The 27,307-nt window shown below is 37.4% G+C and overlaps 6 protein-coding genes across 6 annotated transcripts in view; 4 read left to right on the forward strand and 2 right to left on the reverse strand.

The window, feature by feature from the left end:
* Positions 1-27,307, reverse strand: part of LOC134674577 (flotillin-2) — a 352,073-nt gene that overhangs the window by 79,869 nt on the left and 244,897 nt on the right. The gene's annotated exons all lie outside the window — the stretch shown is intronic.
* On the forward strand, positions 790-5,901 carry LOC134674820 (glucose dehydrogenase [FAD, quinone]-like). The gene is made up of 4 exons (XM_063532971.1): positions 790-903; positions 1,566-1,719; positions 2,165-2,335; positions 4,400-5,901. Exons 1-4 carry the CDS (start codon positions 841-843, stop codon positions 5,899-5,901), a joined length of 1,890 nt encoding a protein of 629 aa, XP_063389041.1. The 5' UTR covers positions 790-840.
* Positions 2,295-27,307, reverse strand: part of LOC134674549 (uncharacterized) — a 420,725-nt gene continuing 395,712 nt past the window's right edge. Inside the window, exon 7 of the mRNA XM_063532658.1 lies at positions 2,295-2,305. The gene's annotated coding sequence lies outside the window, so the exon portion shown is untranslated. The remainder of the gene's footprint in view (positions 2,306-27,307) is intronic.
* LOC134674788 (glucose dehydrogenase [FAD, quinone]-like) lies at positions 8,325-12,806 on the forward strand. Its single transcript, XM_063532920.1, has 3 exons — positions 8,325-9,904; positions 10,659-10,889; positions 11,967-12,806. Exons 1-3 carry the CDS (start codon positions 8,378-8,380, stop codon positions 12,783-12,785), a joined length of 2,577 nt encoding a protein of 858 aa, XP_063388990.1. The 5' UTR covers positions 8,325-8,377; the 3' UTR covers positions 12,786-12,806.
* On the forward strand, positions 14,261-17,465 carry LOC134674781 (glucose dehydrogenase [FAD, quinone]-like). The gene is made up of 4 exons (XM_063532913.1): positions 14,261-14,405; positions 14,622-14,786; positions 15,446-15,576; positions 15,842-17,465. The coding sequence occupies exons 2-4, from the start codon at positions 14,627-14,629 to the stop codon at positions 17,423-17,425; spliced, it is 1,875 nt and encodes a 624-aa protein (XP_063388983.1). The 5' UTR covers positions 14,261-14,405; positions 14,622-14,626; the 3' UTR covers positions 17,426-17,465.
* On the forward strand, positions 19,099-23,116 carry LOC134674595 (glucose dehydrogenase [FAD, quinone]-like). Its single transcript, XM_063532708.1, has 3 exons — positions 19,099-19,273; positions 20,221-20,345; positions 21,124-23,116. Exons 1-3 carry the CDS (start codon positions 19,105-19,107, stop codon positions 22,633-22,635), a joined length of 1,806 nt encoding a protein of 601 aa, XP_063388778.1. The 5' UTR covers positions 19,099-19,104; the 3' UTR covers positions 22,636-23,116.

Below are 27,307 nucleotides of genomic sequence, written 5' to 3' on the forward strand. Positions count from 1 at the left end.
TCACTCATAACAAAACCCACAATGGAAATAGAAAGTCTTATATATAGGCTTAATGTTTATTTATTTAAACTTTATTGTACAAAACAAAATATATACAACAATGTACAAATGGCGGACTTTATGCCAAATGGCATTCTCTGCCAAATGGCTTAATATTCTAAAAATCTAATAAAAATTAGGCCAAGCAATTAAATTCTTGAAACTATTTCATATAGAAACGTGTCGTTGTTTTGCATAGATGATAGCACCGCAATCAATTTGAAGGATGTGTTATTGCTCTAAATTTCATAACCTAAAAACACAATTACGCAAAAGCGTACGATATAATAAAAGCCGGAATCACGTACAAAAGTTTTTTCATAGATTGTTAGCTGGAACTAAGGTAGGTTATTAGAAATAAATTGGGTTGAACCGATTCATGATTATACGATAACTTTATTTTAATTAAACATATAATAAAAGTTCTGCAAGTGACGTGAGTGTTGAAGAGAGTCAAAATATTATATATTTTGTATTGTCTGGTGATTAGTGTCGAACTTTTACGAATTAATGTAGTGCTATGTACATGTGTAATATAATATTAATATTTTCATGTAACTTCATGGTCACTGTCGTGTGTTGTTATATACATACATATATGTATGTTACATACCTGCATGAGTTTTGACCGGCGATCGGTGGTCTTTCATATACACCCCGAAATAAGTAGTGCCGACGAATAGCTCAGTTTTACCTATAATGCGTCAATAAATTAATTGTGTAAAAATGTTATCAGCGCCTTCTGTCATAAATATAAAACTAGGGTGATTTTGTGTACAGGTCTGAATAACAGGAGACACCATGAGCGCCATACTCGGTAGGCCCGATTACCTGGCCTGCTTGGCCATTGGCACTGCCATGAAGGTTTGTAAATGTCCCGTTCAATTTTACTACTTAATTGGTTGGCGCGGTGACCCAAAATGAGTCTTGGCCTCCAACATAAGAGCACGCCACTTTGATCGGTCCAGAGCGGTATCCCGCCAGCTTTCGCCGACGCCGAGCTCACGGAGATCTGCCTCCACTCTATCTGCTCAACGGCCCTACAATCTTAATTTTAGAAATTTACTTTCCATCCTATTGCTTTCATCAACCCGAGACGCCCTAAGACATTCGTTTTAACCAATGTATGGCGACCGGTGTCTAGCGTGCGTACCTTGGCTAAAAGACATCGCCAGAGATTCGCAAAATGCATGCAGTATGTTATCGCTTTGACCTTTGGCCTAATCCATATAGTAGTAAATGTCTACAGTTTGTGACTGTTCTGTTCACCATCACTACCATTACTTACTTACTAGGCTGGCGCGATTACCCAAAATGAGTCTTGGCCTCCAACACAAGAGCACTCCACTTTGCTCGGTCCAGAGCGGTATCACGCCAGCTGTCGCCGACGTCGAGCTCACGGAGATCTGTCTCCACTTTATCTTCCCAATGATATCACTACCATCAGGCGGTCCTTATTCTTGTATTCTTGGAAATGTCATGATTTTTCTAACCATGACACAATTGTACTAACTTGTATTTTTCAGACGTCATGCTATGTTCCATTGTTGCTGGCGGCTATAGCCTACTTTAATTTCCACAAGTACGATGTAAGAGATCCAGAAGGTGGTATTCCCGACATCGAGGAGTCTAAACTTCTATCTGAATACGACTTCATCGTAGTTGGCGCGGGGTCTGCAGGTAAGAAGTTACCTATGTCACTAAAGAAATATCAGTATACACAGGGCGTCCCACGAATTTGCCACATGGAGAGAAGTACTTTAAATACTATAGATAGGAAATTTAATTGAAAGAACACTTCATTTTTATTCAAACTGCATTTAAAGAATTTTCAATAATCGCCTGTCTGAACGGGGAATCGAAACCCGAATTGATAAAAAAAAAATCAAGTTTTCTTTTAGTAAAATTGTGTGCAAAAAATGTGGCAAAGTCGTAGGACGCCCTGTATACATTTGTGATATCACGCTCTGAAATCTGAAATCGCAATTCTGAGCAATTTCTTAGATCAAGCTGTCTATACAGGCCCAAAACTACCGTTTAGACGTTAACTCGTCATGTAATATATTCTCACCCTACAATCGATACCCAATCGTAAGGCGCTCACGACTCTGTCCTAATGTTTCAGGTTCTGTGGTGGCAAACAGATTATCCGAAAATAGAAACTGGAAAATTCTTCTACTAGAAGCTGGTGGTGATGAGACTCAAATATCTGATGTTCCTCTGTTAGCCGGATACTTGCAAAAGAGTGAATTAGACTGGCAATATACTACAGAGCCCAGTAAAAACTACTGTTTGGGTAAGCTGAAATATACATATATATGAATTAAGAAAGATAACTGATTTGCAAGACCGAAGTGATCCCATAAGTGTTCCGTGAACAAAGTTTCGTACGGAACACTAAAAATTATAAAAAGTTGAAAATACCCCTATTAAAATTTTCGTAGGAATTACTTTAATTACATTAAACTTTAAACAATCCAATTACTCTCTTTTTATTTTGTTTGTCTAGAAGACACTGAAAATATATAGGTTTTTTCATGACTAGATATACCTGGTTTGTTAGTGCACGACACCTTGCACTTTGTGACTATGCGCTGAAACTTGGCACAGTTGATTCCTAACTGGTCTTGAGCAGAAACAGACCGGTAGACATCGAGAGCCACGTCTCATTTAGTGGGGGGGAGGGGGGAAGTTCGACGCCGCCGCGCTTCACTTGGAGCAACATTTCTCTAAAACTATACCTATTAGGGCATGTGATACCTATATCATTTTTAGATAAATTAAGGATGAAGAATCTAGTTTTGGAACAAAAACAATGCACTTTCTAACAAAAAAAAGCATAAAGTAGAAAAGACTAAAAAACGTATTTTTGAATTTTTCATAATTACCCAATTTTTTTTAAAGTGTAGCAGGAATCTGAAAACAAAAAGTAAGTCTAGTTGTAAAGCTACACTTATTACGTTTAAGAAAATATATAGTTTATTATACAAAACTGTTGATAAATGGGAGATAAAAAATAATATTAAGCGTGGGTCAGAGTGATTTCAATACAAAATATTATTAAGGTGGGAAAGTTACTTATAACTTGTTCTACAATCGCTTATTTTTTCATAAATAACTCGTAAACGTAAGCACAGCAAAAAAAAACCTTTTACGTAAATAATCTGTTTCAGATTTCTTATAAAATAAGGGCTACTTTTTTTCGGTAGGATGAATATTTAAAAAAAATTGACGTGAGAAAATAAATTGTAAGGTCCCCTTTTTTAGTCATTCGTAATAACTCGTAAACGATGGCCAATAGCACAATTTTTTTTATTACATTAATAATTTACATAAAATTTCCTACAAAAAAGGTTATTTCAACTTTTTCGCTAGGGTTAATATTAAAAACGATATTAAAGAGAGAAAATAAATTCTAAGGTCCTCTTTTTAAATATTGACCCTAGCGAAAAAGTTTGAATAACCTTTTTTGTAGGAAATTTTATGTAAATTATTCATATAATAAAACATTTTGTGCTATTGGCCATCTTTTACGAGTTATTTACGAATGACTAAAAAAGGGGACCTTACAATTTATTTACTCCCTTCAATTTTTTTTTTTAATATTCATCCTAGCGAAAAAAAGTAGCACTTATTTTATAAGAAATCTGAAACAGATTAAATAATCTGTTTCAGATTTCTTACGTAAATACGTAAAAGATATTTTTTTGCGGTGGGCTACCGTTTACGAGTTATTTACGAAAAACAAGAAAAATAAACGATTGTAGAACAAATTATAAGTAACTTTCCCACATTCATAATATTTTGTATTGAGATCACTCTGACCCACGCTTAATATTATTTTTTATCTCCCATTTATCAACAGTTTTGTATAATAAACTATATATTTTCTTAAACGTAATAAGTGTAGCTTTACGACTGTATTTTTTGTTTTCAGATTCCTGCTACACTTTAAAAAAAATTGGTAATTCTGAAATAATCAAAAATACGTTTTTTAGTCTTTTCTACTTTACGCTTTTTTTTGGTAGAAAGTGCATTGGTTTTGTTCCGAAACTAGATTCCTCATCCTTCATTTATCCGAAAATGATATATCACATGCCCTAATAGGTATAGTTTTAGATAAATGTTGCTCCAAGTGAAGCGCGGCGGCGTCGAACTTAATAAATGAGACGTGGCTCTCGAGGTCTTCCGATCTGTATCTGCTCAAGACCAGCTAACAATCAACTGTGCCAAGTTTCAGCGCATAGTCTCAAAGTGCAAGGTCCCCATACAACGGTGTGTAGTAACAAACCAGCTAATATGTATGTAGAAATAGAAACAAATGTTCGTCTATTAAATCTATTATTTATTTTGTTTTCAGCATTGGAAGGCGGTAGATGCTGCTGGCCGCGTGGAAAAGTTCTTGGTGGCAGCTCCGTTCTGAACTACATGCTCTACTTGAGGGGCAACAGAAAAGATTACGACACGTGGGAATCCTTGGGCAACAAGGGATGGGGATACGACGATGTACTATACTATTTTAAAAAATCCGAAGATAACCAAAACCCTTCCTTAGCAGACACTCCTTATCATGGTACAGGAGGATATTTAACTATATCTGAGGCTCCATATCACACACCTCTGGTTGAATATTTTCTCGAAGCTGGAAAAGAATTAGGGTACGAGAGTAGGGATATCAATGGTGAAAAACAAGCTGGGTTCATGATTGCTCAGGGCACACTTCGAAACGGCAGTCGGTGCTCTACTGCCAAAGCATTTCTAAGGCCAGTTAAAAACCGCCCGAATATCGACATATCTTTAAACTCATTTGTAACTAAAGTGCAAATAGACCCCAGAACAAAAACCGCATTTGGTGTCGAGTTTGTCAAGAACAACAAGATCTATCGCGTCAGAGCCCGGAAAGAAGTGATATTATCAGCTGGAACAATCAATTCAGCTCAGCTGTTAATGTTATCTGGCATAGGGCCAACAGAAGAATTAAGCAAATACCGAATACCGGTAATTCAAAATTTAAAAGTTGGCTATAACTTACAAGACCACGTAGCTGCAGGAGGGATCGACTTCTTAATGCATAAAAATGCACAGGAAGCAGTTAACGTTGACGTTAAATCGCTAAGCACTTTAGTGAATTATGCCCTTAATGGGACAGGACCTTTGACTATGATGGGAGGAGTTGAAGGTTTAGCGTTTGTTAACACTAAATATGCAAACGCAAGTGATGATTTTCCCGATATCGAGTTTCACTTTCAAACTAGAACTACAAGTTCTGATAAAGGAAGAGTGTTTAGATCGATTCAAGGAATGCTTGAAGATTTTTTTAATGCAGTGGTTGCACCGGTCAACAAGCCGACGTGGTCCATCATGCCTATGTTGTTGAGACCACACAGCAAAGGTCGCATACAGCTAAGAAGCGCCGACCCCTATGATCCCCCCCTTATATACCCCTATTACTTCACAGATGAAAACGATATGGATATAAAAACTCTGGTCGAAGGAGTGAAGATCGTGTATGCTCTATCGAAAACGAAGGCCATGCAGTATTTCGAATCAAGATTTAATCCCAACATTTTTCCTGCTTGCAAAAATGTACGTCGTTACAGTGATGCATTTTGGGAGTGTATGATTCGGCAGTTTACGGTGACGGTGTATCACCCGGTGGGGACGGCCAAGATGGGCCCGTACTGGGACCCCGACGCGGTGGTGGACGACGAACTCCGGGTGTACGGGGTGAAGGCGCTGCGCGTTATCGACGGGAGCATCATGCCCCTCATGGTGAGCGGGAACACCAACGCTCCCATCATCATGATAGGCGAGAAGGGAAGTGATATGATCAAGGAATATTGGTTAAAGGAGGGAAAGTAATCGACTTTAGTGCCGTAGTGAAGTTGATACTCGTATAATAAATATAGTTCTATCCTACCGGTGCATGGTGAGGACTACGTCAAGTATCAAGTGATCATACACTTACACTACAAAATAGACGCCAAATGAACGGTCATTTCTGACGGTCTGACTACGGAGTCAGAGTCAAGATTGTGTCGTGTCTCTATCCAACACGCACCATAGCCATATGGCATATATTTAGTAACAACATTTTTGTAAACCTGCTTAAAACACTGACGTTCGTTAAGAACTATAACCTATTTACCAAAAAATAAAATCGAAGGGGTGCTTTCATAGTAATGACGATAATTTAAAGAAACTGTTAATTTTGTTACATTTAAGAGTTGTATTAAGAGATAACTTTTTGTATACGTTAAAGTCCTTGAATAGCAACTGTAATTATTTCGAATTCAATACAATATGTTTTCTTTTTGAATAAACTCTATTGATACTCGCAAATACGAATACACTTGCATGATAAAACCTCCATCCTTAATATTATTTATAATGTAAATGACCGCTACATATATGATAAATTGTGGAATAAAATTATGAAACAGTGTTCATTATCTTTTACCTATTCCAAAAATAAAACCCCTAATTGACACATTTAGTTCTGTAATACTGCGTGTATGGAATCTGAGCACGTACCATGAGTCACTGACAGTGTCAAAACTGACATTTACGCTAACGTCTTCGTGATTTACTTTCTATGCATCTCGCTCGCACTAATAATTATGCGAATACGAGGGAGATGCATAGAAACCCATAGGGTAAACAAGACCTTATTGGGATTAGTCCGGTTTCTTCATGATTATTTCATTCACCGAAAAGCGACTGGTAAATATCAATAGTACATTATTGTCGAGGCTCGGAAGTAGCCACTTGCAGGCTGAGGATTCGTTTTAAACGGACGACCTTGGGAGTCCGTTTAATTGAATCCGAAGCCAGCAAGTAGCCTTCCAGCCGAGTCATATATAGTGCTTTTCTCAAAAATGGTGCAAGAAATATAAATATCATCAAAATATTTTACAAAAGCAACGTTCTTACGTATATATTTTCACAGAAAAAGCCCTTGCCGCCTTTTTATTTTTTTAATTAAAAAAATAGAAGTGTATTTTTCTGCCGAAAATACGCCAACCTATTTGAGACAGCTAAATAGTTGCGGTACTAATCATCTGTTTGGCTGCTTAAGGGGCCTGTGCCTTCATTTGATATGGCCATTTCAACTTTTAAAAAGTTTGGAACTCGACAAATAATGGAATTTGTATGCAACATTGCAGTCCCAAAATCGAGACTGCAATGTTTTTAACTTTTTAATTTTTGACTAACCATAAACTACGTGCTTCGCGACCTATTTTTTAGACGGCATAGTCGACTTTGCCGTCCATTTTTGAGAAAATAATATTTCGTACATAAGTTCCGAAAAACTTGAAAGTCGCACGCTCTTACCGCTAGGCCACCACTGTGTCCCACTGCTGGGCAAAGGCCTCCCCCCTCTTCCTCCACTCGTCTCTATTTAGTGCAATATCTGGCCAGTCTCTCAAGAAGGAGTCCAAGTTATCCCGCCATCGCCGACGAGACCTGGAAATGTATCTTAAAAGGAAAAAAAAAGGAAGCCTGAAATTCATTATGTATGTACGTTGGCGTCAAGCTGTCCGCTAAACACTTAGACTCATTTTATCTATATAAAGTTATAGGTACTTAACATTGTCTAAATACGAGAATATTATATTTGTAATGTTGTCATTATTATACTTGTAAGCTATCCTTTAAATGCCGGCTCATTCACAATTCGGGTCAAATTAAACAATTAAATGCTGTAATGCATTGTAAAAGGAGACAGTGCAGGATGCAAACGCAAGCATAATGCACACGGTACAGAGTACGATACTATAAGTATACGAGTAGGCGGTAATAAAAAATATCTGGGAGCATAAAAAAATCCCAGACGCGTTTTCCCAGAGACGAGACCTACTCGTAGCTACATAGATCGATTCTTCGCCCCCGAAAACCCCCTTACTTTGATCTGAGTTATCGGATCTTGTAAGCACCAAGCCTTTAACTCTCTCTACTCTATCAAGACTATTACCGTTATCAAACTCTAATGTTATTAAAGAGTAAGTATATCTTGTTCAAACATTTAGTACTTATATGATTTTTGTTTTTTATTTTTTAATCCCTGTTGATGTAGACTATTTCATTACTTGAAAAATTAATTATAGCTCCCTAAAGGAATGCGTCCAATAACATTTCACTTTTATTGATTCCATGCACGATCGCCAAGGAGCTCTAAATAAAACGGTATATTATACCGACTCTACTTACATTACCTACTCTATGCAATGTGTATTCGATGACGTCATTGTAAACGGTGCAAAAATGCAATCAATACCCAGTCCTTTAATTAGTCTTTAATATCAGTGGTGTAACAGTGAACATCAAGTCCATCACCATGTCGAGCAGCGGGGCGCCGTCCCTGAAGCCCCTCGTCTCCAACACGAGGATCATGTTCAGCCTGCTCCCGGGACTAGGGGCCATGATCATCTTCCGCATGGCCATCCATCTGTACAGACCGGACATCGAAGACGCGCAGCATCGCGTGAGGGACCATCCCTTCGAACATCTATACGAATGCTACGATTTCGTCATAGTCGGAGGCGGTTCTGCAGGATGCGTTTTAGCCGATCGACTTTCAGAGAACCCTGAATGGAATGTGCTGTTATTGGAAGCCGGACAAGATGAGAATGTCCTCTCAGAGGTACCAGTGATGTTCCCTGTTCTTCAAACATCTTCCATAGATTGGCAATTTGTAACGGAACCTAGTGAGGAATATTGTCTAAGCATGGTGGATAAGAGATGTAAGTGGCCCCGTGGCAAGGTACTCGGAGGATGCAGCGCGATAAACGCTATGCTGTATATCAGAGGAAACAAACGCGATTACGACAACTGGGAAGCGATGGGGAACCCAGGCTGGTCTTACAAAGAAGTCTTGCCATATTTCTTAAAATCTGAGAATATGGCCATTCCCGAGTACAAGGAGAACCCGTACCATTCTACAGGGGGCCGGCTTACAGTTGAATATTTTAGGTACGAACAGCCAATAACGAGGAAAATTTTAGAAGCGGGCCAGGAACTTGGATATAATATTTTGGATGTGAATGGAGAGTATCAGACCGGATTTACAAGATCACATGCAACTGTACGCGAAGGTCTCCGATGCAGTGCAGCAAAAGCGTTTTTAAGACCGGCAGCCAAAAGGCCCAACCTACATGTAAGTGTGCATTCTTTAGTTGAAAAAATACTTATTGACGAACATAAAAGAGCCTATGGAGTAAAATTTGTAAAACACGGAATTCAAAAGATTGTAAAAGCAAGAAGAGAAGTGATCTTATCAAGTGGTGCCATACAATCTCCTCAACTACTAATGTTGTCAGGAATCGGTGACGCGGAGCATTTAAAGGAGCTAGGAATTCACCCAATAGTAAATCTTCCTGGTGTAGGACAGAATCTTCAAGATCATGTTGCTATGGGCGGCAACTCTTTTCTTTTTGATAACCCATACACGAACGGAACTGATTATTGCTTCAATTTGAACAGTGCATTCAGTATTGGCAGTTTAATTGATTTTTCAATACATAAGTCGGGACAACTGTATAGTATGATGGAAGCAGAAGCGATGGCATTTGTGAACACCAAGTATCAGGATCCTAATGAAGATTATCCAGATATTCAATTGTTTATAGCTCCAACAGCGGATAATATGGATGGAGGTATTTTTGGCAAAAGAGCCAACGGATTGACGGACGAGACCTACGCCGAACTTTACGAGGATATTTTATTCGAATCTTCGTTTTCCGTCGTGCCTTTATTACTGCGACCTAAAAGTAAGGGATTCTTGAAGCTGAAGGATGCAAATCCTTATTCGCCGCCGCGTATATATCCCAATTACTATAGTCACCCAGACGACGTCAAAGTTATGGTAAGTAGTATTTTATATGAAATTGTAAATAAACAGTGACTAAAAACATAGTACGTATTTTTTAGTACTTACTCAGAAAAATAATTTAATAGAGCAAGTATACTCGTAAATGCAGTCATGATTTGAAAGTCAGCTTAACTTTGGTATACCTGTTTGGTAGTTTATATTAGTATTACTACTATTTTTATCCAAGAAATTGATAATAAATATAGTATAAAGTCTATTTTTTTTATTCGGTAGACTAAAATTACATTTCATAGTCAACGATCACACACACCATCAGATGACGCTTACTCAATGTTTCATTGCATTTACCTTAAAAACTAATGTGTACAAGTTATTTACAATGTTAAATTCACCTTGTATCATTCATTACTTGTAAGCAGTTGTGAGCTATCATTTAGCTAAATAAAGTTATTTTATTTATTTATTTTCTCTTTATTTATTTATCGTCTTAGGTTAGGTATTTTTATAATATGAATATAAAAGTAAAATATAAAAACACTTACAAAACAATAAAAATACATATAAACACATTATAAAAAACCTAACCTCTATTTTATTTATAGTATGAACATAAAATAACATTTCATACTATGAAATGTCATTTTAGTCAACCGAATAAAAAAATAGACTTTAGTATAGTAGCATATTGATACTAGTAATGCTAAAAGCACTTAAGCTATTTCTATGTCATTATGTCGATATGTGTAAGATTGTTCTATAATTAATGCATTTATATGTGTATTTCCAGACGGAGGGGGCTCGCATAGTGGCAGCGCTAGCCCAGCAACCAACGCTCCGCCTCCTGAACACCCGCCCGAACCCCAATAGGACTCCAGGGTGCGCCAAGCACGTGTTCCTCTCCGACGAGCACTTGGAGTGCGTGGCGCGGCACCACACGCTGACCATCTACCATCCTGTGGGCACTTGCGCTATGGGGCCGGCGGACGATCCAGACGCCGTTGTCGACCCCAGGCTAAGGGTTAGTGTACCTTTATCTTTTATAAAGCCCCCTTTCAGGCCCCGTCAGGCCCCTTTCTATAAAGCTATAAGATTTGCTGCTGTTAGGGCTGAACCCCTGGAGCCTGGCTCCCGCGGGCTCCGGGTGTTAAGCGTACGCGCTTTGAGTGTCGGCGGGCCGGATTGGAACACGTCGCGGGCCGGATCTGGCCCCCTGATATAGCATATACTTATGAGCATTTACATTCTTTTTCTCAAAAATGGACGGCAAAGTCGACTTTGCCGTCTAAAAAATAGGTCGCGAAGCGCGGAGTTTATGGTCAGTCAAAAATTAAAAAGTTAAAAACATTGCAGTCTCGATTTTGGGACTGCAATGTTGCATACAAATTCCATTATTTGTCGAGTTCCAAACTTTTTAAAAGTTCAAATGGCCATATCAAATGAAGGCACAGGCCCATTAAACAGCCAAACAGATGATTAGTACCGCGACTATTTAGTTGTCTCAAATAGGTTGGCGTATTTTCGGCAGAAAAATACACTTCTATTTTTTTATTAAAAAAATAAAAAGGCGGCACGGGCTTTTCTCTGTGAAAATATATACGTAAGAACGTTGCTTTTGTAAAATGTTTCTATGATATTTATGTTTCTTGCACCATTTTTGAGAAAAGCACTATATATGACTCGGCTGGAAGGCTACTTGCTGGCTTCGGATTCAATTAAACGGACTCCCAAGGTCGTCCGTTTAAAACGAATCCTCAGCCTGCAAGTAGCTACTTCCGAGCCTCGACAATAATGTACTATTACTTTCCTAAATAATAGTTACTATATATTTTAAAAAGTGTTTTTCAATAAAAAGACACGCCTAGATTGTTTACCAGTTTACTAATGCTATAAAAACGAGATATAGTCGTATCGTATGTTGTATGACAAATCTTCAATATAAATTGATGTATGGCACTATTGCACTTGTTATCCTCGTTATTAAATAGTGCAACTTGCGATAAACGTTATAAGCAACGAACCCGTATTTTATTATACTAATTGTGATTTACGGGAACAGATCAGATCAATTATCTAATGAATAATAATATAATTTCAGGTTTATGGTGTCAAAAACCTACGTGTCGTAGACGGCAGCATTATGCCCAAGATTGTCAACGGTAACACCAACGCACCTATCATCATGATAGCAGAGAAGGCTTCGGACATGATCAAAGAAGACTGGTACAATCTTCAGGACGAACTTGCCGGCTGCACCGTAGAACAGTACAGACAACACCAATCGAAACACTCCGAGAACCAAGAACCTTCTAAAGTTGATCCCGATAACCAAAAACCTACTAAAAATGGTTCTGTTAAAGAAGAACTTACTAAAGTAGATCTAATTCGCCCCGATTTATTCAATGAAACAAGTCATCTGTTCCCCAACTTACCTAGTGATACACATTATTCTCCGCGTAAAACCAAAGACGAACACAAAAGTCCTGCAGCTCGTGAAAACAAACCAAAAAACAAAGAACCTGATATGAAAAGTAGCCCCACCAAAGCCGACTTGAACAACATAGACCCAGTGTTGCAGTTAGTATATCCACCTGAGTATTTCGTAAACCAACCAACCAAGTATAACCTTCCGACGTTTCAGCCCTACCCATACAAACCTACTAATCTGCTTAAACCCAAGAGGCCAAATCACCGATTGCTACCACATACCAATCCGTTTAAATGGTATAAACCTACATATTACCGACCAACACCATTAAAGAGACCGTCGCTTTTTATTAATCCGTACGATTACCCGATAGTAAAGGAGAAGGAGGAGCCATTTTATGAGACAGAAGAACTAATAACGCCCAAGGGTCAGAAGAGTTGTAGAATATGGTTATATTATGATGGCGTCAAATATGAAGTAACCTTGTAATATACGATTTGGAAGCCTAGAAAGTCACACAAATCCGTTACTAGACAGAGGTCTAATGCATTTATTTTACGGCACGAACGCTCAATAGAGATGACCACGCGTATCGCGATACGCACGGTTTATGAGTGCACTTTTTTTGAAAAGTCTATCAAGTAAATGTGTGGTATTGCCACTAGAACGTTACATGAGCGCACTTAATGACGCATTTACTAGCATTAATAAATTAGTTATTTTGCCCCAGTGTAAAACGTAGCTTACTCGACTCTGATCCCAGTTTTTAATAAGTTAGTAAATATGTTTATGTCACCCTAGGCCCGTAAGTGGGCTTTTCTACCCGCTACGCGAGGAGAAAATCTCACTTCCTGGCCAAGGCAAGACGTAAAACTTTAGACAAACCACGGGCGGTAATTCGTAAAGCCCCAGATCGCATATTTATGCACAAACACCTGCGATCTGGAGCATTCACGAATTCATCTCCTATGTATGTATGAAATGTAATATTAATTAGATTATGACTGTTTTATGTTAAACAATAAATTATTCAAAATATTTTCCATTTTTTATTCTTAATCTATTTTATCCAATCTATAATGGGCCTTCTGTCCTGTCAGAACTTTCATAAAATAGTTTTATTACACTTTTTCGTAAAGTATAAAGGTACGGAATCCTCCATTTTGTCGGTTCTTCTCGCAAATAGAATTGGTTGCTTTTTGCTTATCTCCACCATGTCCTAGATATATCAAATTAAATCTAAGTCAGTCATTTCATCCATAAATATTACGACGACAATGTTTATTTATAGTTTACTGTTATGTGCTGTGTTGTAATATCTTGTTAGAATAAAATTAAAGACTTCGACAATGTTATCTTGAACACTTATTATATATAAATTAAATATACCTAACATTAATTATTTACGACACTAATGATATCAGGATGAATATTCAGAAACGTTATTTCGCACCAATATAAATTTAATATCAGTGCATCCTGCTCACTCTAGAAGATTTTAAGGGCCCCCCCACATCTAGCGTCTTTCGAGCGTCGGCGTCTACAGCTCTATGGCCGCTGCTCGACGCAACGTCGACGCAACTGCGCAGCGGCCTAAATTTTAATGAGTTTCAAGGCAGGCACAACAAGTCCCCGAGTGTCAATGAAGCGCACCTCTTCCGATAAGGGATATACCTATTTACGTAATATTGAAATTATCTCGGTATTCAGGGATTGGATACGGTATTTTTTCGTTCTTTGTTAATTATTTCAATCCTAATTGGGTAATACGATGTCGTTACCTAAAAACACAACCGTATCTACATTTGGAGTATAAAATAATTCGACAATTTCGACATATATGGTTATTTCGAAGTTTACGCAAAAATTCGGTTCCGATCCCTGTTGGTATTACATCTCGCTCATCTAAATGTCATCGGGTGAGTGCGGTAGGTAAACATAGTATCGCTAACCAGAGCTCGATAACGGTGCATTAGCTTTTCTTCATTAACTTGCGTCTCTCAGGACCCAGCGAACGTTTACTTGCATAAACAGGTTAAGTGACTCGTAATTCAATGTTTTTATAAAGGTGTGGTGTAGTTTTACGTTGGTCTATATAACAATTTAACGGTGAGTGTTTTATAGAAAGAAAATATATTATGACTGTGTGGAAAGGTTTATACTTTTTGTTTAATTTTGGGTTCAATTCAATCGACCTACAGAAAGTCCATGACCAGTTAACCAGCGAAATTTTAACCTTTGATAGCATCTCGTCCACGCTCATCTCATAGTCCCACTTTCTCATAAATAAACAACCATGTATAACACGATACACTAATATTCTAGAAATAATGTGGGCGTGTGATCCCTCATTGACGTCGACCATCCTCGGCAGCTACCAGGCCGCTGGGCCCCTGTTCGTGCAAGCTTTGGAGACATTCTTCGCTGCCCACTGTGCGCTAGTCGGAGACCATGTTTGGCCTGCTGACGCTACAGAGGCTCTTCTTGAAGGTATCACTACAACTCAACCACCCTCACCAGCTCATAACTTACTCGTAGTAGCTTCATTCACATACAATCTTCGCTAACCAGTGCGCGCTAATGAGTGATCATGGTGGCCTGCTGACGCTAAAGAGGCCACTACACAATATATCTCTATGGTTCATCCATCCTTGACCGCTTTCAGTCTGTTAGATCCCTATTCGTACAAGCTCTGGAGACATTCTTCGCTGCTCAGTTTGCTGCTAATCGGAGACCATGTGTGGCAAGTTGACGACACCGATCACCGAACACCTTGAAGTTACTACCGTGGCTATAGCACCCTCTGCCTCGCCATGGCCGTCAAATCTTAATTACTTATTAGATGTTTTATACTCATAAGAGGGCGACCACTTAATTGCCGCTGATTATACAAAGTATAAGAAGCATCATAAAACTTAGAACCTACTACTAGAATTACTCTTCTCTAATCTAATGGCCCCTCTACACGATGGGCCAACGACGGCCACTCCAAGGGACGCATTGAGGGAGCAAGTGATATTGCTATCTCATTCTACCGCATGGATGCGTCCCTTGGAGTGGCCGGCGTTGGCCCATCGTGTAGAAGAGCCATAAGTAATTTTATTTGTAAATAATGTAATAATGGGTGTATTTGATTGCAATCGCTTCAGATCCAAACTACGACTTTATAGTAGTTGGTGCTGGGTCAGCTGGGTCGGTGGTCGCCAACCGCCTTAGCGAAGTACCGGAATGGAAAGTACTGCTGGTCGAGGCGGGCGGGAACCCCACTTTAGCTACTGAGGTATATAAATAAAGATACTATTTGATTAAGAACCAACCAATTTGACCAAACTTGACTATGGGCATTATCTGACTTAGCATAAACCTCAATCCTGAACTAATTTTGATCTATTACTGATGCTCCATTGTACAAAGACTTAAGAGAGACATAGTCATGTGACTTTGTGCTGTAATTAGACAATCAGTCAAGTCAGTCATTATACGTCATTCTATCATCATTATGTCACAGCACTCGTATAACCGATTTTTGGTGTTAAATCTTACAGGCACCGCAATTGGCTTATTCAAACCTTGGAACCGCAGAAGACTGGAACTACCGACCTGAACCTCAAGAGGGCGCTTGCCGAGGGTACAAGGGACAACAATGTACTTGGCCACGGGGGAAAACTCTGGGAGGATGCAGCAGTATCAATTTCATGTTCTACATAAGAGGAAATAAGCTTGACTACGACGAATGGGCTGCCGACGGAAACTACGGCTGGGACTATGATAGTGTTTTACCATATTTTAAAAAGAGTGAAAATTTTACCGGGCCCTTGGATGACAACAAAGTTAAGTATCACAGTACTGGAGGATATCTAAATATAGAGAAAACTCCAATGCATCCGCTTGAAAGTTTTCTTTTAAAAGCTGCTTCGGAAATTGGCATTGAAGTGAAAGAAGATTTGAATACGGAAAATCAAATAGGAATTGCGAAAAGTTACACTAACACAAAAAATGGAATTAGACACAGCACAGCAAGAGCATTTTTAAACCCTATAAAAAATAGACCAAATTTACATGTGGTCAAAAACGCATTAGCAACGAAGATTTTATTTAAACCTTCCTCCAACATTGTTGACGGAATCATGATAAAAAAAGATGGTCAAGATATTGTCGTGAAAGCTAAAAAAGAAGTCATCTTGTCAGGAGGTGCAATAAATAGCCCACAACTGCTTCTTTTATCTGGAATAGGACCGCAAAAGCACTTAAAGAACTTAGATATAGACGTTATTGCTGATTTACCAGTTGGAGAAAACTTGCAAGATCATGTGTTTACTGCCATCTATTTCAAAGCACTGACTGGTGAAAAACAATCCCATTTCAGCTCTAAAGAAAAAATCGTTAAACATTTTAGTGAGTTTGTGTTACAACAGTCTGGAATATTCGCAGATGTCAGCCCTCATTTGGTTACAGCTTTTGTAAATACAACAGATTCTGCTGCCACCAGTCCTGATATGCAATATCATTATTTATTCTTTCCTCCGGGTATGAAAAATGTCGTGGACATGTTTACAAAACACAACTTCAATGATGAATTCCGTGACTACATGGCTGAAATGAATAAAGAAAATACTATTTTGTTAGTTTATAACGTTGTTCTTCAGCCAAAATCTAAAGGAAGGATCCTTCTTAAAAGCAAAACTCCAGAAGACCATCCTCTTATTTACGCTAATTATTTCGATAATTATGATGATATGCGTATCCTTATTAAAGGAATTAAACAAACATTGGAGTTGGCGAATACGAATGCTTTCAAGGAAGCTGGTTTTGAAGTAATGTGGCCTAAGTTAAAAGCTTGCGATTCATATGACCAAGGTAGTGAAGAGTATTTGGAATGTTTTGCAAGAGAGCTTACTTTATCGTTATATCATCCAACCAGCACTACAAAAATGGGTCCTGACGATGATGAAAGTGCAGTCGTCAATCCAGAGTTGAAAGTTAGAAAAATAAAAGGTTTGAGAGTTATAGACGCTAGTATCATGCCAAAAGTTGTAAGAGGGAATACAAACGCGCCAACTATAATGATAGGCGAGAAAGGAGCTGATTTAATTAAGAAAGACTGGCTGCATGAGCATAATGAACTGTGAAGTAATTCATTATTTGAGAATTAAATCCTTTTGCACCTCCTATTGGTATTTTGTCTGTTTAATATCGATAAGGCAGATAGTTTCATATAATTTATATGAAACTAGCTTTTGCCTGTGACTTCATTTTCAAAAATGTCAGTGTGTTCTCCCGGGCATTGTAAACATAAAGACAATTTGACATAATTGATGCACATATGTATAAATAAATTTTAGTTGCAGCTAGTTTTTTTCGTATTTTAAAAGTATAAATATATGACATTATAATAGGTATCACACGCCAAGTGCGAAGAAAAGCAGATACAAAATCACATACGTAACCTATACTTATTTTAGGTACTTAGTTACCCAGCAAAATACCTAAAATTAACTTAAGGACATTCATATTTCATATTAAAAATAAACATGCAGAAAGGTCAGGATTTCGTATTTGAAAATGTCTGTTCTTCTTAAATACCTTTGGTATCATAAAATCAAAGGATATCATATCACATATATTAGTCTATAGTAAATGTTAGTACTTGATCTTGGCTGTGAACTACGCGCACGAAGAATTAGGATATACTTGAGGCAGGATTAGAATAACAATAGCCTAGGGTTATGCTTTGTTATTGTGATACTGAGATCAGGATAACAAGTTCTATTCACAACGTAACATTCAAACTCGTGCGCTGAAGAACGGAGGTCGCTGGGAGACTCAGGGACAAGCAAGTGTAAGTACCCAATACTCATAATCTATCATCTTATTTAGAAAAAAGTGTCAGGAAATATATAATCGATCGAGAACTAGGTTTTAATTCTTATTTTCATAGAGTAAGTCTTGCTTCGGCCAAATTTAACTTGCTGTGATCCTCTCACTTGTCCCACCTAATTTTACTCTATTCAGAAAACGATAAATATTTTTTTCCATTTTTAAATTTCAGTGTCAATAGCATTCATGCTATGCTGATTTTTTATTCTTTATTGCACAAATGTAAACACATCGTAGACACGGCGAACTTAATGCAATAAGGTATTCTCTACCAGTCAATTAATTATGCCATGTTAAATATGGCACTTTAGGTAAACACTTATTTTAAGTGTCCATATCGTTAGTACGTAATGCCGGTGTTTATTACTTGTTTCAATAGTTCGAGTGACATTGCGAAATCAAATCAGTGTAATGGAATTCTATGATTCATTAAAATTGCTTGTTAGAAAGGTGCCTAGCCACGAAGTTTTTGCCATAACAACTTTTAACAAAAAATAACCAATTTCGGAAAATAGTAAGTTTTCTTCACCAGTTTTGCTTCACCAGATATCGTTATACGAGAGAAAGTGCAAGAGTTAAAACACAAAAATCATTATTGGATGTGCTTATTAAGTATACAGTGCGGAAAAATAACTACCTTAAATCCTTAATTTGGGTCATTTTACTTAAAGGAGACATTGCTTTATTTTTAAAAAGTAACAAAATTGCATGCACACATGAATGCGAGGTAGGATCCTTTAAACAAGAAATATCAAACTATCCCAAATCCCAACCGTATTATAAGTATCGGGAAACAAAAAAGATCCCGTCGAACTGAGAATAATAATCTTGAAATCCAAGTCCGTTATTAAAGAAAAATTCTCTGCCAGTAACTTATAAAAAATTAGTCACAAGAGTCATTGTATTTTCATGTCTTTAAAAACAGAAAACAATGGACGGTCTAATCCCAAATGTGACCGCATGGTGTCCATCGGCGTTCACCGGGGCGACGGGCGAGGTGTTCGCTGGCGCGATAGCGGCAGTGGTTGCTGCGCACTGCGCGTTTGTCGCTGAGCCGTGGCCAGAGGACAGCACTCATCAAATTGTGGATAAAGCTACAGGTAACTTTGTATCTTCTTAGGCGATGAATGAACAATTTCATTTTATTACTTTATTCAACTAATGTCTTAGGTTAGGATTTTACAGTGTGAGTATAAAAGTAAAATATAAAAACACTTACAAAAAATATATAAACACACTATAAAAAAACCTAACCTTAGGGTGCCGCCGGCAGCGGGGCCGCAGAGAGAGGAACCGACGTACTATACGCGCCGTGTCTAAAATTACCGCCTTTTGCATCTTATTATTGTTACTAGCCTATATGGTGTCCCACAGCTGGGCAAAGGCCTTCCCCTCGATATCCATCAGCCTCGGTTTTGAGCAATCTCCGGCCTGTTTTATTACTTAGGTACTGATTATTTGATTGAGAAATAAAAGTGAAAATTTAACATTAGGTCGAGTATTACTACATTTTGGCATAAACATAATTAAGCCTTAATGATTTAGTAAATTTTGATGCGCCAATTTTTGGTCTTTAACTACGTGACATCATTCAGATTTCATGATTGTGCGGTTTGCTCGAAGGTCGGGTAAATATAAATTATTCCTAAAGTTACTAACCGCTAAGCACTAAGACACTTGCTCGACATTATTTCAGCTTCAAACTTTGTAAAACCACGCATCGAATGCTGTTTGTCAATAACTCACTTGCATATTTATTACACGAATACTGCAAGGATTATGACTTTTTTTAGGTCTATACTTATAAATAGATAAGTTGTATAGGTACCTACTTAGATATACATAGAAAAATAGATAGTTCTGTAGGAAATTATGTATGTAGGTGTGTTTATTTCATGTATTCCACTGAACGTAGTCAACGCTATTGTGGCGATTTTGACATATAACACATTTCAATCGATTTGTTATATTTTTACCGAATTTAACTTTTAAGGTGGAGGATTGATTTGTTTTGCATAGCATGTATACTTGTTTTATTTTTTTTCAGAACTATCGTATGACTTTATAGTAGTGGGAGCAGGGACAGCGGGTTCACTTGTAGCTAGCCGCCTGAGCAAGCATTGGTCTGTGCTGCTTCTCGAGGCAGGCGGTGACCCGGGACTGGATAGTGAGGTATATTATCATTGACGATAACCCGTAAAATATTCGATACGTTTTTAAATAAATGATGCCTCACGCATAGAAATAGCAACCACTCCCAATATATAAACAGCTACAATCTCAGCTGTAGGAACCGACCATTATTCAACACATGTATACAGGGTGATTCATGAGACGTGAGCAGGACTAATCCTGCACACTCAGTACCTGATAATTGATCGATCACCGTCGTATTTAGGTGAAACAACCACACTTTTTCCTATTTTTTAACTTTTTGGCGAGGGCAAATTTAACTCTCTACAATCATGGTTACCCTACAAGACCTAATTAATAAACATAAAACCTCTTTAACCGTAATGACAGCATTTTGATTACGAAGAAAATAAACTGTCAAACTTGAGTGAGATACGAGTTTTCAAAAGTAACCAGACAGTGATGACATTCAATTTGACACAGAATATCGGTAGTTTAGTATTCTAATTTTAGGGTGACCATGCATGTCGTAAATAAATTTATTATTATTTTTTTCAACACGAGTAGAAAATTAACGTTAATCTCACTAATACTGATACAAAACAGTTGCTTATAATTTACAAAATGCGCAGTGTTAGTCCTGCTCACGTCTCCTGAATCACCCTGTATATGTAAATTCAGTAAGATTAGGTATGATTATGACCGCAGTAAAACACAACGAAATTAGACATACAGTGGCATTCGTACTAATATCTTGACTTCGTACGTATTATAGTTTTCCCAATTCATTTTTTTTTGAACTAGCTTAACATTACAGATACCGGCGTTCCTTTACAATACCCAGGAAACGGCCTACGATTGGAATTACAAAACTGAGCCAGACGGAACGAGCTGCCTGGGGCTCAGACACGAACGATGCACCTGGAGTAAGGGAAAAGGTATGGGCGGATCGAGTTCCATTAATGCCATGTTGTACATCATAGGACACCATGCAAACTATGATAGCTGGAAAACCCTTGGGAATACAGGCTGGGGATATGAAGATCTCTCATCATATTTTAACAAAGTCGAAAAAAGGCTTAATTTGAACAGTTACAGATTTAATACCAACCCATTTTACAATTTCTTCGAGGAAGCTTATAAAGAACTAGGCATAATGCCAATTGATAAATTAAGCAATGAGGCCGTTATTGGTACAAAAATAGCCAAACTTGTGACAAGAAACGGGAAACGTTTGAATACTGCAAAAATATTTATAAACGAGTCTATAACCCTGCATATCATGAAAAATGCCGTAGTGCACAAGGTAATTATAGACGCTGAATCTAAAATTACCGTCGGCGTGGAGGTTCAAGTAGCCAACGGGAAAATTATGCAAATAAATGTTAGGAAAGAAGTAGTACTATCCGCTGGCTCCATTGGCACACCGCAAATTCTTATGTTATCAGGAATAGGGCCAAAGAAGCATCTCGAAGAGAAAAAAATAATTCCTGTAATAAACTTGCCAGTTGGTCAAAATCTGCAGGATCATATCTTCTTTCCAATATACTTAACAATTAAAGAGACACTACCAATATCTCCCGAGGCATTTAATGTCTTTGTGATGCAATACATTTTAACTAGAACTGGACCGCTGTCTACGATAGGCGTCACTGATTTTATGTCTTTTGTCAATACAAAAGACAACAGTATTCCCAACATCCAATTTCATCACATGTACATTCCTAAAAACGACCAGTTAATGAAGATCTATATGAACAAAACAGGGTATAAAGCCGAAGTCATAGAAGCAGTTGCAGAATTAAATAATGAATTTGAATTGATTGGACTTTATCCCACTTTGCTGCATCCGAAATCCAAAGGAGAAGTATTATTGGCTAATAATAATCCTACATCAAAGCCCATCATCAAACCATGTTATTTAAAAAAAGCAGACGATTTAAAACAGCTAATCGATGGTGTAAGATTTGTAACTAAATTACAGATTACTGATACCTTTAAGGCCCTTAATGCAAAACTTGTCCAAATTAAGCTGCCATTTTGCACAGAATACCCGTTTAACACTGATAGTTACTGGGAGTGTTACATAAGACACATGGCAACCACTGTCTACCACCCAGTTGGAACTGCAAAGATGGGTATGAAAGAAGATCCAAATTCCGTAGTGGACTATAACTTGATGGTACATGGAGTGAAGAGACTAAGAGTCGTGGATGCCAGCGTGATGCCTGATATCGTGGGAGCTAACACGATGGCAACAACCTTAGCGATTGCTGAAAAAGCTGTTGATATGGTAAGAAAATTATACAATGTAAAAGATGAATTGTGACTGTGACAAATGTAAAGTATTGTACAATGTACAATGTTTTATTTTTTAAATACACAACCATTAGTAGTTATGTCGTGTTTAGATCTTAGAATTGATCACTTCATGATGTAGCAATAATTTCATGAAATTGTCGGTTTGCCACATCACGAAAAAGTGAATCAATAACATGAAGTAATCCATTCTAAAACGGCATTTCGTGAAATGTTCAAAATCTATGATCTGGCCACGACAGTTACATATATATAGCCTCCAAACACGTAAGATTGAAGTCGCTTGATTTTTTGTGTAATATAAGGTTTCTTCGTTTTTGCGCGGAGAAAGTATCGCCAACATTATTATGTTAGTAACATGAATCAGAAGTAATTCAGAATTAAGATGTTGGTATCTAATCATTTAAATATCAAAATTATTATTAGTAATAAAAACTCAGGTGTTGCATCAAATTCTACTGTGACACTTTGGCAGCCATTACTGACAGCATAGGTACAGTCACCTGCAATAATATGTTACGCTTCGAAGGCTGCAAAAATATGTGACACGCTCTTATGGCTCTACAAATAAGATCGTGTCAGATATTTTTGCGGCCTTCGTTGCGTAACATATTATTGCAGGTGACTGTACTTACATTATTTTCACAGTGCGTTCAAACTGTTGCAAGTACGTTCAACTTTTTTGTTGTGGTCAACTTTTTGTGCAGTTTACATGTCGGCTGTCTGTACTGTAATATATTGTCAATGCTTATATGAATGAAAGATTGTGGTGTAATTGTGGTTTGGTTTTGAAACCTTCTTTTTAAAAGGATATGACTGATAATAGTTTTTTTTAGGTTAGTCAACTGAGTAGGTAAACCTTATATATACCTTCCTTATTTTCTAGCTAGGCACCTTCTCAGTGTGTTATTCCATATTTGATATAACAACAGCTGTCTTTTAGTTTGTCCAACAATTTTGTCAGTAGAAAAAGGTGCGAAATTCAAATTTGGCTAGGCAGACTAACATTTAGACAATACTAAACGGCTCTTTCTGTAGTAAGTTTCATTAAATACAAACTGAACGTAGTTATAGGTACATAATTTACATATGCCTGACCACAAAATGGGAAATACCTACATGAAAGTACAAACAAACGTTAACAAACGTGCCACATATAACAAAGTTAAACGAAGGACCATAATAAGTAGTAACCGGAATACATAATGTCGAAATAAATAGTTCTGACACAACCCCTGTGTTTCTCAATTTCCACTTGTTTAACGTTAGGATGACAATCATGGAATTTTACTTAAAAAACCTTAATAATTAAATTAGCACCTTCATACATTGTAGAAATTATTTTCTGTATGTGTTGCGTTGTTTTTAGCCTGCTGTTTAGCGGATTACAACATAAGAACAGCCTTGGCAGCATGTCTTCGGGCCTGCTGCCATGGCGAAATTTCGTTTGTAGCCAAATAATATCTTATATATTATCGATTATTTATGTGAATGTACACACAGTAAAAGTTGCTCAGTATAATCCCAACACCTCCCAACGGGTAAGTAGTTATTTTATTGCCACCATGTATATCAGCTGTGAGACAATTCAATATTTTTACCGTCTAGTTGAAGAAACGGACCACCCATAGAAAACCTTATCATGATGATGATTGAGAACCGATCAAAGTCATGTATCAAGCTGACGGGTAAAATAATTCAATAATAAAACTATTGAGTCAAAAACAGTCGAAGGTCGAAGGTGACCGAAAGAAAGGTCGTCATGCTAAAGGGCGAGAATGCTAGTTTTACCAGTTTGACTAGTTCCCTTATCAGGCCAAGGACGACCTTTATAGAGCTTTTATTAAAATACCTAATGCAATGCATACGCATTATCATACATCTGTATAAGACTGTATATACTTTTACGTTTTTTTATACTTTTTTGTATGTGTGTCTCTGATACTGAATAAGAGCCCTTGAAGCCTAATACTATGAATTTTAATAATCATACCAAGCACTGACTTTTCAGTAACAGAGTGTGGAACTGCCACTATTAATGTAAATAAATATCATATGAAACAAATTATAAAGTTTATAGTGGCACCTTTACATTTTGTTCTGCCTTCTGTAGCCTACTGATATAAACTGACCCATTACTGCCAAAATAATCCAGTAATTTTTGTCGAATTTTGTCACACTCCCTAGGGAGTTAAAGCTTTCTTTTACAATCCATAACTCCCGCGGGAACAATATAGGCCTTTGTCCTTCAGTACAGTCAGCAGCAGAAGTCGCTATACACTCCAGGTGCTCAAAGAGAGGTAAACGTTTAAACTGTCAAAAAGTTGTTGACTGTCATGGTAGTATTTACTTGTGAGCGCTCAACGTGTCACAAATATGTTAACAGTCGCTATTCATTAATTTCTACACTTACAACAAGTCATTGATACCTTAGCTGTCAAAAAACCAATGGTATCTAAGCGGTCAACGTGTCAAATATATCTGAACAATATGGAAAAATAGACTTTAAAGCATACAAGTATGGTCGAATATTGAATAAAAGATAGCCATGCTAATTTCAGGTAAAGCGTTTTGACAATCATCGAAAGCAGTACAGTCTTGTCATCACATACATCTATCTCACGTTTTGCCCTTCAACCATTTGACAGGAGCCTCTCGGTCAACTTACTGCAAACTATTTCTTTTAACAGAATCGTCAAGACGAATGACACATAGCAAAAGCTAACTGAAGCCGAATTTAGAGCCAATTGTTAAGGCACGTCGTGGTCTCAGTAACAGGCGTTTGCTTTTCAAAGCAGAGACCGCGGGTTCAAATCTCAGTCGTACGCACCTAGAGATTACAGCTTTTTGTTTTTTTTTTTGATTTCATTTCTATTATTAATTTGTGTCTTCTGGTTTTATGTTAATTTCGCATTAGTTTATATAATTTTTGAAGATAATGTCACATGTAGCGTATACATGTACGACTTTCTATCAGGACGTTGTAGGTTTGAACCCGTTACCATTGCAAACCGTTACGTTGTACTCAATGAAAAATCGATGGCCAAAGAAACCCGCTTGAAAGCGTAACTTTGGCTCAAACTTTGCGAAAAATTAAAAAATATTTAGAGGTTGATTTATTAAGTTTTACGTATGTGCATGAGTTGATTATACCCACAATTAAATACCTATGACTATAAAAGTGTCATAATGCGATTAAAATTGAAGTGCTCAAACGAAAAGTAAAAAGTATCTTGATTTTGGGACAAAGTACCCCGATGTTACGGTACTGGCCGATCTAAATGGGCCATCCTGTATAGTATATTTTACTACAATAAGTGGGCTAAATAAATATATTAACATAGGTATATAATATGATCAACGGTTTGGAAGAACAGCTGCATATGACAGTTAAAATAAAAAAACCGATCATTCTAGTAGAACCTACTTATTTATGGTATAAGTTTGACACTTAACGATAAAATACTTCTTAAAGAAAGGAGGTGTCAATTCGTAGTGCTACAGTATTTATTTTAAAGTTAAAGAGATAAAATGTTGATGCTTAGTTACCATTGAAATAACAACTGCTTAGCAACTGGTGGCACCCTGGCTGCTGACGTACGTGATTGGCAGTGCGTGTAGCCTACACCTACACGGTGTAGGTATTAATGACAGCAGCTTGAATTTGATTGCTTAGTTACCACTGACTTTTTAACCGTTATTGTCATTGTGATTAAATAAGGGTGTATGTGTTAAAGAAAAACTCAGAAGTTAAGGTATTTGTGACGAACTGGAAGCCTACGTGAAAATGACATCTTAGATGTCCTTATTTTTGTGACGATTGAAGTGTATATGTTTTCTTGGACACCTTGCCCGCTCAGGTATATCTGCTGCTGACTGTAGGTACACCTGCATGAAATAAGTTATTTTTCGAGCAAGTGTGATGAAAACTGTATAAAATAGCTTCTAACAAAATTTTTACTCAGGTTTGTAAAGATAAAATATGTTTCCTTGGACATTAATTGAATTAATTCACACATCGCAAGCATTGCAGACATTGTTGGGGAAATCTCCGAAACAACATTAGGGCCACGCTAATTCCTACCATTAGCTAATACTTGCCAAATAAGTATTCAATAAACGCAAAGGTATTGTAACTCTGACTTAAACATTAGTTTAATCGTCGGCGCATTGGCATCATTAAAAATGCATAATGATTAATGAACCCCCCGTAATTACATCGAAAAAGTGACTGAGAATACTCGGGTCAAAATTATTTTCTTTGTATTGCTTTTTGTCCCAAAAATGTGAATGAGTGGAGCTTTTTGTATGGGATGAAAATTCGTTTCATATTTTTCCCATGTGTCAGCTAGAATAACATGCATTAGCACTAGACTTTTTTTTATTTATTTGATTACAGACAAAAATACAAGCGTGACAGAACCCACCCCACCGAGAATTCGATGACAATGAAGTATTTGAACAAATTAAATTATTTTCCAGGAAATAAATTAAATAAATAAATAAAATTTAGGAAATAATTTTTTCCTGACGCGATAGCAGAGGACGCTGGTTCGATTCCAGCCTGGGGCACTGGAGGCCTTGGTCATTTTTTCTTAGTATATGACATTTATTTCAGTTGAGAATTCGATGGATTACACTACAGTATGGGGTTCTTCAAAAAAAAGGGACACGTACAGATC

The sequence above is a fragment of the Cydia fagiglandana genome, chromosome 20 (assembly GCF_963556715.1).
Source record: "Cydia fagiglandana chromosome 20, ilCydFagi1.1, whole genome shotgun sequence".
NCBI classification, from domain to species: Eukaryota; Metazoa; Arthropoda; class Insecta; order Lepidoptera; family Tortricidae; genus Cydia; species Cydia fagiglandana.

Bases quoted from the DNA above. Each gene is read 5' to 3' on its own strand.
- LOC134674788 (XM_063532920.1), top strand. From the start codon at position 8,378: ATGTCGAGCAGCGGGGCGCCGTCCCTGAAGCCCCTCGTCTCCAACACG. The intron at 9,905-10,658 runs GTAAGTAGTATT...GTGTATTTCCAG, and splicing joins CAGACGACGTCAAAGTTATG to ACGGAGGGGGCTCGCATAGT. The intron at 10,890-11,966 runs GTTAGTGTACCT...ATATAATTTCAG, and splicing joins TTGTCGACCCCAGGCTAAGG to GTTTATGGTGTCAAAAACCT.
- LOC134674595 (XM_063532708.1), top strand. From the start codon at position 19,105: ATGGACGGTCTAATCCCAAATGTGACCGCATGGTGTCCATCGGCGTTC. The intron at 19,274-20,220 runs GTAACTTTGTAT...ATTTTTTTTCAG, and splicing joins AATTGTGGATAAAGCTACAG to AACTATCGTATGACTTTATA. The intron at 20,346-21,123 runs GTATATTATCAT...TTAACATTACAG, and splicing joins ACCCGGGACTGGATAGTGAG to ATACCGGCGTTCCTTTACAA.
- LOC134674820 (XM_063532971.1), top strand. From the start codon at position 841: ATGAGCGCCATACTCGGTAGGCCCGATTACCTGGCCTGCTTGGCCATT. The intron at 904-1,565 runs GTTTGTAAATGT...TGTATTTTTCAG, and splicing joins CCATTGGCACTGCCATGAAG to ACGTCATGCTATGTTCCATT. The intron at 2,336-4,399 runs GTAAGCTGAAAT...TTTTGTTTTCAG, and splicing joins CAGTAAAAACTACTGTTTGG to CATTGGAAGGCGGTAGATGC.
- LOC134674781 (XM_063532913.1), top strand. From the start codon at position 14,627: ATGTGGGCGTGTGATCCCTCATTGACGTCGACCATCCTCGGCAGCTAC. The intron at 14,787-15,445 runs GTATCACTACAA...CAATCGCTTCAG, and splicing joins TACAGAGGCTCTTCTTGAAG to ATCCAAACTACGACTTTATA. The intron at 15,577-15,841 runs GTATATAAATAA...TAAATCTTACAG, and splicing joins ACCCCACTTTAGCTACTGAG to GCACCGCAATTGGCTTATTC.